The following is a 16,339-nucleotide window of genomic DNA, read 5'->3' as shown; positions in this document are numbered from 1 at the left end:
ATGTGCAAAATTTGAACTAACATAAACCCTTTAAAAATGTTTTTAAAAATGTTTTTCCAGTTTTATTGAGATATAATTGACATAAAAATGTTAATTCATCAAAGTTAACATAATTTCAAAGTTGACTGCCAACTGAGTAAGTTTTAAATTGTGTTAGAGTTCTATACAGAGCCACTTTAGCTGGTAAATGGAAATGTTCAACCATCTTTGTTTTTTTGGTATACTGTTAATATCAGAACTTCTGTGAAAGAGTTTATTATTACACAATTAGCATAATAGTCACCATTATTTTAATCTACAACAGTGTCACCCACCCAAGTGTTCATTAAACAACAGTGCTAGTATTGGTGCTGAAAAACAGCTCTAAAAATCAGTGACTTTGGGCTGGAACATTGGTGTTCCTATGACAAAGGCCAGACCACTGTCATGATAAGGCAATACTATAAATTTAAGAGTAAGAAAAATAAGATGAGGAACTTCCCTAGCAGTCCAGTGGTTAGGACTCTGCGCTTCCTCTGCAGGGGACACTGGTTCGATCCCTGGTTGGGGAACCAAGATCCCTCATGCCACATGGCGCAGCCAAAAAAAAGAAAAGAAAAGAAAACAGGGGCCTCCCTGGTGGCGCAGTGGTTGGGAGTCCAGCTGCCAATGCAGGGGACACGGGTTTGTGCCCTGGTCCGGGAAGATCCCACATGCCGCGGAGCGGCTGGGCCCGTGAGCCATGGCTGCTGAGCCTGCGCTTCCGGAGCCTGTGCTCTGCAACGGGAGAGGCCACAACAGTGAGAGGCCCGCGTACCGCAAAAAAAAAAAAAAAGAAAAAAAGAAAACAGTAGAGCAAAAATATATTGCAGTAGAGAGATTTACATTTATTTCTCTGGGGCTGTTACTCCTAAACTTTGCAAGTTTAAAGTGAGGAACATTCTCAAGAATAGATCTTAAATAAACCAAAACCTCCAGGAAAAAATAGTTGTGGCATAGATCCAAATGGAGCCCACATTATGGTGTAACAAGTTATCTTTTGTTTACATTTCTAGGAAAATTCTGTTTGAACATTTCCGGGCTTGGCTTTCAGACATTTCAAAGATTGACCTGGAATCAACCATTGACATGTCCTGTGCTAAATATGAATTCTCAGGTAAGAAAGATTAAAATCTTGCTGTCGCTAAGATTTCAAGGCTTTAACTAAATGATGATGGGAAGACAGTTGTCATTGTTCCAAAATCCTAGACTTCGTGTCACTGCATAGCATGAGGATCTTCTTGATGAGTACAGTCTGACCCAGCTCATGTATAGAAATGCCCATCTTATTGGAAGGTATAAGGCAGTGGTTCTCTTTGGGAGTATGTTGAAAGCTATGAACATATTGTAACCAAGCAAGGGCTTGTGTGCCCAAGGCACACAAAGCCAAGCTCTTGACAGCGGTGTTTGTAGCAAAATAAGGATGCCAAGCAAGGAGAATGGGCAGCTCACGCTCAAAAAATGTGAACTCCCCAGTGGCTTTCAGGGAGGGGTCTTTAAAGACAGGGGAGAGGGTTTTTGGATGCATGATCAGCTTGTGGACTTTCTTCTGATTGGTTGGTGGTGAGGGAACAGAATGATGTTTCAGGAATCTCAATCACTGACCTTCTGGTTCCAGCCAGAAGTCTGGGGACTGTGTGCTTGTGGTCAGCACATAATTGCCATCCTCCACCTGGGTGGTGAGGGGGTTTCTTAGTTTCTGCAGAACAACTCAAAAATATGCATCAGATTCTTATCTCTCTCCCTTCAGGAGGAACTAGGAGTCCTGTGACTCTCGTTTCCTAATCATTAACTGCTTGAGCCTGCTCTTTGTAACCTGGGGGAGGCCCAGGAGACTGAAGTCTTTTTTTCTATAAACAAGAAATAAGGGACACAGAGGGGCTTTTGTGCCCAGGAAGGCCTTGCAGGGTCCTGCTTGGTTTCAGTATATTCAGAAAAAGGCCAATAATGCACATACACACCAACTTTGCATACGGTATCTGGAAATTCAGAGGTGATGGTGTAAACTACTCTTAAACTTCCCAGGAAACACATATTTCCCTCAATGTCTTTTTTTTCTTTTGAAGGTAATGAGTGAATATATTCTTAAGGAAAAAACATCAAACAATATAGAATACAGTATAATTCACAATAGTCCCCTTCACCTTCTCCTTGTCCCTCTTTATCTTCAGATGTGTCCACTGTCACCAGTTTGGGGTGCATCCTTCTTGTTACCTTTCTGAGCATATAAATGTCCTTTTGATAACATGTTTGGTTTTCATCTGGAAGGAAAAGTGTTTTGTATTGTTTTGTTTTACTAAACAAAATTCTGCTTTGGGTTTACTCTCCCACATTGTCCTAGGGAAGTACAAATTGGTAACAGCATTTTGAGAATAACTTAGACACATGAAGAGTCATATCATATGCCCTTTTCTTTAACTTTTTTTTTAATTTGAAGTAATTTCAAACTGACAGACAACTGGCAAGCATAGTACATTAAATAAGTTTTTTCCATTTTACCTGAGAGTAGGTTGCCCTTAGGATGCTCTGTGACCCCTGAGTACTTCAGTAACTCCTACAACAAGGACACTTCTGCTATGTGACAGTAAGAAGCCATCAGAATCAGGAACTACGATTAATACATTATTCCCATCTAATCTGCAGGCTCCATTCAAATTCTATGATTTGGTCTTTTATAGCAAAGGGATCTGGTCCAGGGTTGCACATAGCATTTAGTTGTCATGTGCCTTCAGTCTAGAAAAGTTCCGCAGTCTTTCTTTGACCTTCATGATCTTGATGCTTCTGAAGATTTACAGATGAGTTATTTTGAAGAACTTTCCTCATTTTGGGTGTGTCTGCTGCTTTCTCATGATTACATATGTGTTCTTTTTTTTTTTTTTTTTTTTTTTGCGGTACGCGGGCCTCTCACTGTTGCGGCCTCTCCCATTGCGGAGCACAGGCTCCGGACGCGCAGGCTCAGCAGCCATGGCTCATGGGCCTAGCCGCTCCACAGCATGTGGGATCTTCTCAGACTGGGGCACGAACCCGTGTCCCCTGCATCGGCAGGCAGACTCTCAACCACTGCGCCACCAGGGAAACCCAGATATGGGTTCTTTTTACTGCATCTTATCAAGTGGTAGATGGTGTCTTCTATTACTACTGATACTAAGTTTGATCACTTAATTAAGCTGGTGGCTGACATCAAGTTTTTCCACTGTAAACTTGTTCTTTTCCTCTATTTAATAAGTATTTTGTGGGGAGACACTTTAAGATTATGTAAATATTCCATTTCTCATCAAACTTTGATTCACTTCTTTTAACATCCACTGATATTTCTTTTTTTTTTTTAACATCTTTATTGGGGTATAATTGCTTTCAAGTGGTGTGTTAGTTTCTGCTTTATAACAAAGTGAATCATTTATACATATACATATGTTCCCATATCTCTTCCCTATTGCGTCTCTCTCCCTCCCACCCGCCCTATCCCACCCCTCCAGGCGGTCACAAAGCACCGAGCTGATATCCCTATGCTATGTGGCTGCTTCCCACTAGCTATCTACCTTAAGTTTGGTAGTGTATATATGTCCATGCCTCTCTCTCGCTTTGTCACAGCTCACCCTTCCCCCTCCCCATATCCTCAAGTCCGTTCTCCAGTAGGTCTGTGTCTTTATTCCTGTCTTACCCCTACGTTCTTCATGACATTTTTTTTCTTAAATTCCATATATATGTGTTAGCATTCGGTATTTGTCTTTCTCTGTCTGACTTCCTTCACTCTGTATGACAGACTCTAGGTCTATCCACCTCATTACAAATAGTTCAGTTTCCTTTCTTTTTATGGCTGAGTAATATTCCATTGTATATATGTGCCACATCTTCTTTATCCATTCATCCGATGATGGGCACTTAGGTTGTTTCCATGTCCGGACGATTGTAAATATAGCTGCAGTGAACATTTTGGTACATGACTCTTTTTGAATTATGGTTTTCGCAGGGTATATGCCCGGTAGTGCGATTGCTGCATCATACCGTAGTTCTATTTGCAGTTTTTTAAGGAACCTCCATACTGTTCTCATAGTGGCTGTACCAATTCACATTCCCACCAGCAGTGCAGGAGTGCTTCCTTTTCTACACACCCTCTCCCACATTTATTGTTTCTAGATTTTTTTTTTTTTTTGCTTTTTTTTTTTAACATCTTTATTGGGGTATAATTGCTTTACAATGGTATGTTAGTTTCTGCTTTATAACAAAGTGAATCAGTTATACGTATACATATGTTCCCATATCTCTTCCCTCTTGCGTCTCCCTCCCTCCCACCCTCCCTATCCCACCCCTCCAGGCGGTCACAGAGCACGGAGCTTATATACCTGTGCTATGCGGCTGCTTCCCACTAGCTATCTACCTTACGTTTGTTAGTGTATATATGTCCATGCCTCACTCTCGCTTTGTCACGGCTCACTCTTCCCCCTCCCCATATCCTTAAGTCCATTCTCCAGTAGATCTGTGTCTTTACTCCTGTCTTACCCCTAGGTTCTTCATGACATTTTTTCTTAAATTCCATATATATGTGTTAGGATACAGTATTTGTCTTTCTCTGTCTGACTTACTTCACTCTGTATGACAGACTCTAGGTCTATCCACCTCATTACAAATAGCTCAATTTCCTTTCTTTTTATGGCTGAGTAATATTCCATTGTATATATGTGCCACATCTTCTTTATCCATTCATCCGATGATGGGCACTTAGGTTATTTCCGTCTCCGGTCTATTGTAAATAGAGCTGCAATGAACATTTTGGTACATGACCCTTTTTGAATTTTGGTTTTCTCAGGGTATATGCCCAGTAGTGGGATTGCTGGGTCATATGGTAGTTCTATTTGTTGTTTTTTAAGGAACCTCCATACTGTTCTCCATAGTGGCTGAACTAATTCACATTCCCACCAGCAGTGCAGGAGTGTTCCCTTTTCTCCACACCCTCTCCAGCATTTATTGATTCTAGATTTGTTGATGATGGCCATTCTGACTAGTGTGAGATGATATCTCATTGTAGTTTTGATTTGCATTTCTCTAATGATTAATGATGTTGAGCATTCTTTCATGTGTTTGTTGGCAGTCTGTATATCTTCTTTGGAGAAATGTCTATTTCGATCTTCTGCCCATTTTTGGATTGGGTTGTTTTTTCTTTTGTTACTGAGCTGCATGAGCTGCTGATAAATTTTGGAAATTAATCCTTTGTCAGTTGCTTCATTTGCAAATATTTTCTCCCATTCTGAGGGTTGTCTTTTGGTCTTGTTTATGGTTTCCTTTGCTGTGCAAAAGCTTTGAAGTTTCATTAGGTCCCATTTGTTTATCTTTTTTTTTTTTTTTTCCATTTCTCTAGGAGATGGGTCAAAAAGGATCTTGCTGTGATTTATGTCATAGAGTGTTCTTCCTATGTTTTCCTGTAAGGGTTTGATAGTTTCTGGCCTTACATTTAGGTCTTTAATCCATTTTGAGCTCATTTTTGTGTATGGTGTTAGGGAGTGATCTAATCTCATACTTTCAAATGTACCTGTCCAGTTTTCCCAGTACCACTTATTGAAGAGGCTGTCCTTTCTCCACTGTACATTCCTGCCTCCTTTATCAAAGATTAGGTGAGCATATGTGCGTGGGTTTATCTCTGGGCTTTCTATCCCGTTCCTTTGATCTGTCTTTCTGTTTTTGTGCCACTACCATACTGTCGTGATTACTGTAGCTTTGTAGTATAATCTGAAGTCAGGGAGCCTGATTCCTCCAGCTCCGTTTTTCGTTCTCAAGATTGCTTTGGCTACTCGGGGTCTCTTGTGTTTCCATACAAATTGTGAAATTTTTTGTTCTAGTTTTGTGAAGAATGCCAGTGGTAGTTTGATAGGGATTGCATTGAATCTGTAGATTGCTTTGGGTAGTAGAGTCATTTTCACAATGTTGATTCTTGCAATCCAGGAACATGGTATATCTCTCCATCTACTTGTATCATCTTTAATTTCTTTCATCAGTGTCTTACGATTGTCTGCATACAGGTCTTTTGTCTCCTTAGGTAGGTTTATTCCTAGAAATTTTATTCTTTTTGTTGTAGTGGTAAATGGGAGTGTTTTCTTGATTTCACTTTCAGATTTTTCATCATTAGTGTATAGGAATGCAGGGGATTTCTGTGCATTAATTTTTTTTTACAACTTATCTCATTATTGCATCTATTTGTCAAATACAAGTTCACAGTCTTATATTGCTGTAGACTCTTTCTACTATGTTTAATATCATAACATCACTACCCTCAATTTTCTCCCCTTCTTTATTGATGTTACATGTTAAAAAACATACTTTATTTTTTTCAACATCTGTGTTGGCGTATAATTGCTTTACAACAGTGTGTTAGTTTCTGCTTTATAACAAAGTGAATCATTTATACATATACATATGTTCCCATATCTCTTCCCTCTTGCGTCTCTCTCCCTCCCACCCGCCCTATCCCACCCCTCCAGGCGGTCACAAAGCACCGAGCTGATATCCCTGTGCTATGGGGCTGCTTCCCACAAGCTATCTACCTTACGTTTGGTAGTATATATACGTCCATGCCTCTCTCTCGCTTTGTCACAGCTCACCCTTACCCTCCCCATATCCTCAAGTCCGTTCTCCAGTAGATCTGTGTCTTTATTCCTGTCTTACCCCTAGGTTCTTCATGACATTTTTTTTTCTTAAATTCCATATATACGTGTTAGCATTCGGTATTTGTCTTTCTCTTTCTGACTTCCTTCACTCTGTATGACAGACTCTAGGTCTATCCACCTCATTACAAATAGCTCAATTTCCTTTCTTTTTATGGCTGAGTAATATTCCATTGTATATATGTGCCACATCTTCTTTATCCATTCATCCGATCATGGGCACTTAGGTTGTTTCCATCCCCGAACGATTGTAAATACAGCTGCAGTGAACATTTTGGTACATGACTCTTTTTGAATTATGGTTTTCTCAGGGGATATGCCCGGTAGTGGGATTGCTGCGTCATACCGTAGTTCTATTTGCAGTTTTCTTAAGGACCCTCCATACTGTACTCATAGTGGCTGTACCAATTCACATTCCCACCAGCAGTGCAGGAGTGCTTCCTTTTCTACACACCCTCTCCCACATTTATTGTTTCTAGATTTTTTGATGATGGCCATTCTGACTGGTGTGAGATGATATCTCATTGTAGTTTTGATTTGCATTTCTCTAATGATTAATGATGTTGAGCATTCTTTCATATGTCTGTTGGCAGTCTGTATATCTTCTTTGGAGAAATGTCCATTTCTATCTACTGCCCATTTTTGGATTGGGTTGTTTGTTCTTTTGTTACTGAGCTGCATGAGCTACTTACAAATTTTGGAAATTATTCCTTTGTCAGCTGCTTCATTTGGAAATATTTTCTCCCACTCTGAGGGTTGTCTTTTGCTCTTGTTTATGGTTTCCTTTGCTGTGCAAAAGCTTTGAAGTTTCATTAGGTCCCATTTGTTTATCTTTTTTTTTTTTTTTCCATTTCTCTAGGAGGTGGGTCAAAAAGGATCTTGCTGTGATTTATGTCATAGAGTGTTCTGCCTATGTTTTCCTGTAAGGGTTTGACAGTTCCTGGCCTTACATTTAGGTTTTCAATCCATTTTGAGCTCATTTTTGTGTATGGTGTTAGGGAGTGATCTAATCTCATACTTTCAAATGTACCTGTCCAGTTTTCCCAGCACCACTAACTGAAGAGGCTGTCCTTTCTCCACTGTACATTCCTGCCTCCTTTATCAAAGATTAGGTGACCATATGTGCGTGGGTTTATCTCTGGGCTTTCTATCCCGTTCCTTTGATCTGTCTTTCTGTTTTTGTGCCACTACCATACTGTCTAGATTACTGTAGCTTTGTAGTATAGTCTGAAGTCGGGGAGCCTGATTCCTCCAGCTCCGTTTTTCGTTCTCAAGATTTCTTTGGCTACTCGGGGTCTCTTGTGTTTCCATACAAATTGTGAAATTTTTTGTTCTAGTTCTGTGAAGAATGCCAGTGGTAGTTTGATAGGGATTGCATTGAATCTGTAGATTGCTTTGGGTAGTAGAGTCATTTTCACAATGTTGATTCTTGCAATCCAGGAACATGGCATATCTCTCCATCTACTTGTATCATCTTTAATTTCTTTCATCAGTGTCTTACAATTGTCTGCATACAGGTCTTTTGTCTCCTTAGGTAGGTTTATTCCTAGAAATTTTATTCTTTTTGTTGCAGTGGTAAATGGGAGTGTTTTCTTGATTTCACTTTCAGGTTTTTCATCATTAGTGTATAGGAATGCAGGAGATTTCTGTGCATTAATTTTTTTTACAAGTTATCTCATTATTGCATCTATTTGTCAAATACAAGTTCACAGTCTTATATTGCTGTAGACTCTTTGTACTGTGTTTAATATCATAACTTCACTACCCTCAATTTTCTCCCCTTGTTTATTGATGTTACATGTTAAAAAACATACCTTATTTTTTTCAACTTCTTTATTGGGGTATAATTGCTTTACAAGTGGTGTGTTACTTTCTGCTTTTTAACAAAGTGAATCATTTATACATATACATATGTTCCCATATCTCTTCCCTTTTGCGTCTCTCTCCCTCCCACCCGCCCTATCCCACCCCTCCAGGCGGTCACAAAGCACCGAGCTTATATCCCTGTGCTATGTGGCTGTTTCCCACTAGCTATCTACCTTACGTTTGGTAGTGTATATATGTCCATGCCTCTCTCTCGCTTTGTACAGCTCACCCTGCCCCCTCCCCATATCCTCAAGTCCGTTCTCCAGTAGGTCTGTGTCTTTATTCCTGTCTTACCCCTAGGTTCTTCATGACATTTTTTTCCCTTAAATTCCATATATATGTGTTAGCATTCGGTATTTGTCTTTCTCTTTCTGACTTCCTTCACTCTGTATGACAGACTCTAGGTCTATCCACCTCATTACAAATAGCTCAATTTCCTTTCTTTTTATGGCTGAGTCATATTCCATTGTATATATGTACCACATCTTCTTTATCCATACATCCGATGATGGGCACTTAGGTTGTTTCCATGTCCGGACGATTGTAAATACACCTGCAGTGAACATTTTGGTACATGACTCTTTTTGAATTATGGTTTTCTCAGGGGATATGCCCGGTAGTGGGATTGCTGCGTCATACCGTAGTTCTATTTGCAGTTTTTTAAGGACCCTCCGTAGTGTTCTCATAATGACTGTACCAATTCACATTCCCACCAGCAGTGCAGGAGTGCTTCCTTTTCTACACACCCTCTCCCACATTTATTGTTTCTAGATTTTTTGATGATGGCCATTCTGACTGGTGTGAGATGATATCTCATTGTAGTTTTGATTTGCATTTCTCTAATGATTAATGATGTTGAGCATTCTTTCATGTGTTTGTTGGCAGTCTGTATATCTTCTTTGGAGAAATGTCTATTTCGATCTTCTGCCCATTTTTGGATTGGGTTGTTTGTTCTTTTGTTAGTGAGCTGCATGAGCTGCTGATAAATTTTGGAAATTAATCCTTTGTCAGTTGCTTCATTTGCAAATATTTTCTCCCATTCTGAGGGTTGTCTTTTGGGCTTGTTTATAGTTCCCTTTGCTGTGCAAAAGCTTTGAAATTTCATTAGGTCCCATTTGTTTATCTTTTTTTTTTTTTTTCCATTTCTCTAGGAGATGGGTCAAAAAGGATCTTGCTGTGATTTATGTCGTAGAGTGTTCTGCCTATGTTTTCCTGTAAGGGTTTGATAGTTTCTGGCCTTACATTTACGTCTTTAATCCATTTTGAGCTCATTTTTGTGTATGGTGTTAGGGAGTTATCTAATCTCATACTTTCAAATGTACCTGTCCCGTTTTCCCAGCAGCACTAACTGAAGAGGCTGTCCTTTGTCCACTGTACATTCCTGCCTCCTTTATCAAAGATTAGGTGACCATATGTGCATGGGTTTATCTCTGGGCTTTCTATCCCGTTCCTTTGATCTGTCTTTCTGTTTTTGTGCCACTACTGTACTGTCTTGATTACTGCAGCTTTGTAGTATAGTCTGAAGTCGGGGAGCCTGATTCCTCCAGCTCCGTTTTTCGTTCTCAAGATTGCTTTGGCTACTCGGGGTCTCTTGTGTTTCCTTACAAATTGTGAAATTTTTTGTTCTAGTTCTGTGAAGAATGCCAGTGGTAGTTTGATAGGGATTGCATTGAATCTGTAGATTGCTTTGGGTAGTAGAGTCATTTTCACAATGTTGATTCTTGCAATCCAGGAACATGGTATATCTCTCCATCTACTTGTATCATCTTTAATTTCTTTCATCAGTGTCTTACAATTGTCTGCATACAGGTCTTTTGTCTCCTTAGGTAGGTTTATTCCTAGAAATTTTATTCTTTTTGTTGCAGTGGTAAATGGGAGTGTTTTCTTGATTTCACTTTCAGATTTTTCATCATTAGTGTATAGGAATGCAGGAGATTTCTGTGCATTAATTTTTTTTACAACTTATCTCATTATTGCATCTATTTGTCAAATACAAGTTTACAGTCTTATATTGCTGTAGACTCTTTCTACTGTGTTTAATATCATAACTTCACTACCCTCAATTTTCTCCCCTTCTTTATTGATGTTACATGTTAAAAAACATACTTTATTTTTTTCAACATCTTTATTGGGGTATAATTGCTTTACAGTGGTGTGTTACTTTCTGCTTTATAACAAAGTGAATCATTTATACATATACATATGTTCCCATATCTCTTCCCTTTTGCATCTCTCTCCCTCCCACCCGCCCTATCCCACCCCTCCAGGCGGTCACAAAGCACCGAGCTTATATCCCTGTGCTATGTGGCTGTTTCCCACTAGCTATCTACCTTAAGTTTGGTAGTGTATATACGTCCATGCCTCTCTCTCGCTTTGTCACAGCTCACCCTTCCCCCTCCCCATATCCTCAAGTCCGTTCTCCAGTAGGTCTGTGTCTTTATTCCTGTCTTACCCCTAGGTTCTTCATGACATTTTTTTCCCTTAAATTCCATATATATGTGTTAGCATTCGGTATTTGTCTTTCTCTTTCTGACTTCCTTCACTCTGTATGACAGACTCTAGGTCTATCCACCTCATTACAAATAGCTCAATTTCCTTTCTTTTTATGGCTGAGTCATATTCCATTGTATATATGTACCACATCTTCTTTATCCATACATCCGATGATGGGCACTTAGGTTGTTTCCATGTCCGGACGATTGTAAATACAGCTGCAGTGAACATTTTGGTACATGACTCTTTTTGAATTATGGTTTTCTCAGGGGATATGCCCGGTAGTGGGATTGCTGCGTCATACCGTAGTTCTATTTGCGGTTTTTTTAAAGATCCTCCGTACTGTTCTCATAGTGGCTGTACCAATTCACATTCCCACCAGCAGTGCAGGAGTGCTTCCTTTTCTACACACCCTCTCCCACATTTATTGTTTCTAGATTTTTTGATGATGGCCATTCTGACTGGTGTGAGATGATACCTCATTGTAGTTTTGATTTGCATTTCTCTAATGATTAATGATGTTGAGCATTCTTTCGTGTGTTTGTTGGCACTCTGTATATCTTCTTTGGAAAAATGTCTATTTCGATCTTCCGCCCATTTTTGGATTGGGTTGTTTGTTCTTTTGTTAGTGAGCTGCATGAGCTGCTTATAAATATTGGTAATTAATCCTTTGTCAGTTGCTTCATTTGCAAATATTTTCTCCCATTCTGAGGGTTGTCTTTTGGGCTTGTTTATAGTTCCCTTTGCTGTGCAAAAGCTTTGAAATTTTATTAGGTCCCATTTGTTTATCTTTTTTTTTTTTCCATTTCTCTAGGAGATGGGTCAAAAAGGATCTTGCTGTGATTTATGTCGTAGAGTGTTCTGCCTATGTTTTCCTGTAAGGGTTTGATAGTTTCTGGCCTTACATTTACGTCTTTAATCCATTTTGAGCTCATTTTTGTGTATGGTGTTAGGGAGTGATCTAATCTCATACTTTCAAATGTACCTGTCCAGTTTTCCCAGCACCACTTACTGAAGAGGCTGTCCTTTCTCCACTGTACATTCCTGCCTCCTTTATCAAAGATTAGGTGACCATATGTGCGTGGGTTTATCTCTGGGCTTTCTATCCCGTTCCTTTGATCTGTCTTTCTGTTTTTGTGCCACTACCATACTGTCTTGATTACTGTAGCTTTGTAGTATAATCTGAAGTCAGGGAGCCTGATTCCTCCAGCTCCGTTTTTCGTTCTCAAGATTGCTTTGGCTACTCGGGGTCTCTTGTGTTTCCATACAAATTGTGAAATTTTTTTGTTCTAGTTTTGTGAAGAATGCCAGTGGTAGTTTCATAGGGATTCCATTGAATCTGTAGATTGCTTTGGGTAGTAGAGTCATTTTCACAATGTTGATTCTTGCAATCCAGGAACATGGTATATCTCTCCATCTACTTGTATCATCTTTAATTTCTTTCATCAGTGTCTTACGATTGTCTGCATACAGGTCTTTTGTCTCCTTAGGTAGGTTTATTCCTAGAAATTTTATTCTTTTTCTTGTAGTGGTAAATGGGAGTATTTTCTTGATTTCACTTTCAGATTTTTCATCATTAGTGTATAGGAATGCAGGGGATTTCTGTGCATTAATTTTTTTTTACAACTTATCCCATTATTGCATCTATTTGTCAAATACAAGTTCACAGTCTTATATTGCTGTAGACTCTTTCTACTATGTTTAATATCATATCTTCACTACCCTCAATTTTCTCCCCTTCTTTATTGATGTTACATGTTAAAAAACATACTTTATTTTTTTCAACATCTTTATTGGGGTATAATTGCTTTACAGTGGTGTGTTACTTTCTGCTTTATAACAAAGTGAATCATTTATACATATACATATGTTCCCATATCTCTTCCCTCTTGCGTCTCTCTCCCTCCCACCCGCCCTATCCCACCCCTCCAGGCGGTCACAAAGCACCGAGCTGAAATCCCTGTGCTATGGGGCTGCTTCCCACTAGCTATCTACCTTACGTTTGGTAGTGTATATACGTCCATGCCTCTCTCTCGCTTTGTCACAGCTCACCCTTAACCTCCACATATCCTCAAGTCCGTTCTCCATTAGGTCTGTGTCTTTATTCCTGTCTTACCCCTAGGTTCTTCATGACATTTTTTTTTCTTAAATTCCATATATATGTGTTAGCATTCGGTATTTGTCTTTCTCTTTCTGACTTCCTTCACTCTGTATGACAGACTCTAGGTCTATCCACCTCATTACAAATAGCTCAGTTTCCTTACATTTTATGGCTAATATTCCATTGTATATATGTGCCACATCTTCTTTATCCATACATCCGATGATGGGCACTTAGGTTGTTTCCATCTCCGGACGATTGTAAATACAGCTGCAGTGAACATTTTGGTACATGACTCTTTTTGAATTATGGTTTTCTCAGGGTATATGCCCAGTAGTGGGATTGCTGCGTCATACCTTAGTTCTATTTGCAGTTTTTTAAGGACCCTCCGTACTGTTCTCATAGTGGCTGTACCAATTCACATTCCCACCAGCAGTGCAGGAGTGCTTCCTTTTCTACACACCCTCTCCCACGTTTATTGTTTCTAGATTTTTTGATGATGGCCATTCTGACTGGTGTGAGATGATATCTCATTGTAGTTTTGATTTGCATTTCTCTAATGATTAATGATGTTGAGCATTCTTTCATGTGTTTGTTGGCAGTCTGTGTTTCTTCTTTGGAGAAATGTCTATTTCAATCTTCTGCCCATTTTTGGATTGGGTTGTTTGTTCTTTTGTTAGTGAGCTGCATGAGCTGCTTATAAATTTTGGAAATTAATCCTTTGTCAGTTGCTTCATTTGCAAATATTTTCTCCCATTCTGAGGGTTGTCTTTTGGTCTTGTTTATGGTTTCCTTTGCTGTGCAAAAGCTTTGAAGTTTGATTAGGTCCCAATTGTTTATCGTTTTTTTTTTTTTCCATTTCTCTAGGAGATGGGTCAAAAAGGATCTTGCTGTGATTTATGTCGTAGAGTGTTCTGCCTGTTTTCCTGTAAGGGTTTGATAGTTTCTGGCCTTACATTTAGGTCTTTAATCCATTTTGAGCTCATTTTTGTGTATGGTGTTAGGGAGTGATCTAATCTCATACTTTCAAATGTACCTGTCCAGTTTTCCCAGCACCACTTATTTAAGAGGCTGTCCTTTCTCCACTGTACATTCCTGCCTCCTTTATCAAAGATTAGGTGACCATATGTGCATGGGTTTATCTCTGGGCTTTCTATCCCGTTCCTTTGATCTGTCTTTCTGTTTTTGTGCCACTACCGTACTGTCTTGATTACTGTAGCTTTGTAGTATAATCTGAAGTCGGGGAGCCTGATTCCTCCAGTTCCGTTTTTCGTTCTCAAGATTGCTTTGGCTACTCGGGGTCTCTTGTGTTTCCATACAAATTGTGAAATTTTTTGTTCTAGTTCTGTGAAGAATGCCAGTGGTAGTTTGATAGGGATTGCATTGAATCTGTAGATTGCTTTGGGTAGTAGAGTCATTTTCACAATGTTGATTCTTGCAATCCAGGAACATGGTATATCTCTCCATCTACTTGTATCATCTTTAATTTCTTTCATCAGTGTCTTACAATTGTCTGCATACAGGTCTTTTGTCTCCTTAGGTAGGTTTATTCCTAGAAATTTTATTCTTTTTGTTGCAGTGGTAAATGGGAGTGTTTTCTTGATTTCACTTTCAGATTTTTCATCATTAGTGTATAGGAATGCAGGAGATTTCTGTGCATTAATTTTTTTTACAACTTATCTCATTATTGCATCTATTTGTCAAATACAAGTTCACAGTCTTATATTGCTGTAGACTCTTTCTACTATGTTTAATATCATAACTTCACTACCCTCAATTTTCTCCCCTTCTTTATTGATGTTACATGTTAAATAATATACTTTTTTTTTTCAACATCTTTATTGGGGTATAATTGCTTTACAGTGGTGTGTTACTTTCTGCTTTATAACAAAGTGAATCATTTATACATATACATATGTTCCCATATCTCTTCCCTCTTGCGTCTCTCCTCCTCCCACCCGCCCTATCCCACCCCTCCAGGCGGTCACAAAGCACCGAGCTGATATCCCTGTGCTATGTGGCTGTTTCCCACTAGCTATCTACCTTACGTTTGGTAGTATATATACGTCCATGCCTCTCTCTCGCTTTGTCACAGCTCACCCTTCCCCCTCCCCATATCCTCAAGTCCGTTCTCCAGTAGGTCTGTGTCTTTATTCCTGTCTTAACCCTAGGTTCTTCATGACATTTTTTTCCCTTAAATTCCATATATATGTGTTAGCATTCGTATTTGTCTTTCTCTTTCTGACTTCCTTCACTCTGTATGACAGACTCTAGGTCTATCCACCTCATTACAAATAGCTCAATTTCCTTTCTTTTTATGGCTGAGTCATATTCCATTGTATATATGTACCACATCTTCTTTATCCATACATCCGATGATGGGCACTTAGGTTGTTTCCATCTCCGAACGATTGTAAATACAGCTGCAGTGAACATTTTGGTACATGACTCTTTCTGAATTATGGTTTTCTCAGGGTATATACCCAGTAGTGGGATTGCTGCGTCATACCTTAGTTCTATTTGCAGTTTTTTAAGGACCCTCCGTACTGTTCTCATACTGACTGTACCAATTCACATTCCCACCAGCAGTGCAGGAGTGCTTCCTTTTCTACACACCCTCTCCCACATTTATTGTTTCTAGATTTTTTGATGATGGCCATTCTGACTGGTGTGAGATGATATCTCATTGTAGTTTTGATTTGCATTTCTCTAATGATTAATGATGTTGAGCATTCTTTCATGTGTTTGTTGGCAGTCTGTATATCTTCTTTGGAGAAATGTCTATTTCGATTTTCTGCCCATTTTTGGATTGGGTTGTTTGTTCTTTTGTTAGTGAGCTGCATGAGCTGCTGATAAATTTTGGAAATTAATCCTTTGTCAGTTGCTTCATTTGCAAATATTTTCTCCCATTCTGAGGGTTGTCTTTTGGGCTTGTTTATAGTTCCCTTTGCTGTGCAAAAGCTTTGAAATTTCATTAGGTCCCATTTGTTTGTCTTTTTTTTTTTTTCCATTTCTCTAGGAGATGGGTCAAAAAGGATCTTGCTGTGATTTATGTCGTAGAGTGTTCTGCCTATGTTTTCCTGTAAGGGTTTGATAGTTTCTGGCCTTACATTTACGTCTTTGATCCATTTTGAGCTCATTTTTGTGTATGGTGTTAGGGAGTGATCTAATCTCATACTTTCAAATGTACCTGTCCAGTTTTCCC

At 39.1% G+C, this 16,339-nt stretch overlaps 1 protein-coding gene across 1 annotated transcript in view; it reads left to right on the top strand.

Moving 5' to 3' along the window:
- The window catches only part of OGFOD1 (2-oxoglutarate and iron dependent oxygenase domain containing 1), a 56,229-nt gene that overhangs the window by 8,332 nt on the left and 31,558 nt on the right, over positions 1 to 16,339 (top strand). The window contains exon 4 of the mRNA XM_030848073.2: positions 1,035 to 1,135. Coding sequence (XP_030703933.1) covers positions 1,035 to 1,135 — 101 coding nt within the window. The remainder of the gene's footprint in view (positions 1 to 1,034; positions 1,136 to 16,339) is intronic.

This window comes from Globicephala melas, chromosome 19, assembly GCF_963455315.2.
Source record: "Globicephala melas chromosome 19, mGloMel1.2, whole genome shotgun sequence".
NCBI classification, from domain to species: Eukaryota; Metazoa; Chordata; class Mammalia; order Artiodactyla; family Delphinidae; genus Globicephala; species Globicephala melas.
Note: the sequence above shows the minus strand (reverse complement) of the source record. Positions and strands in the feature narration are given on the sequence as shown.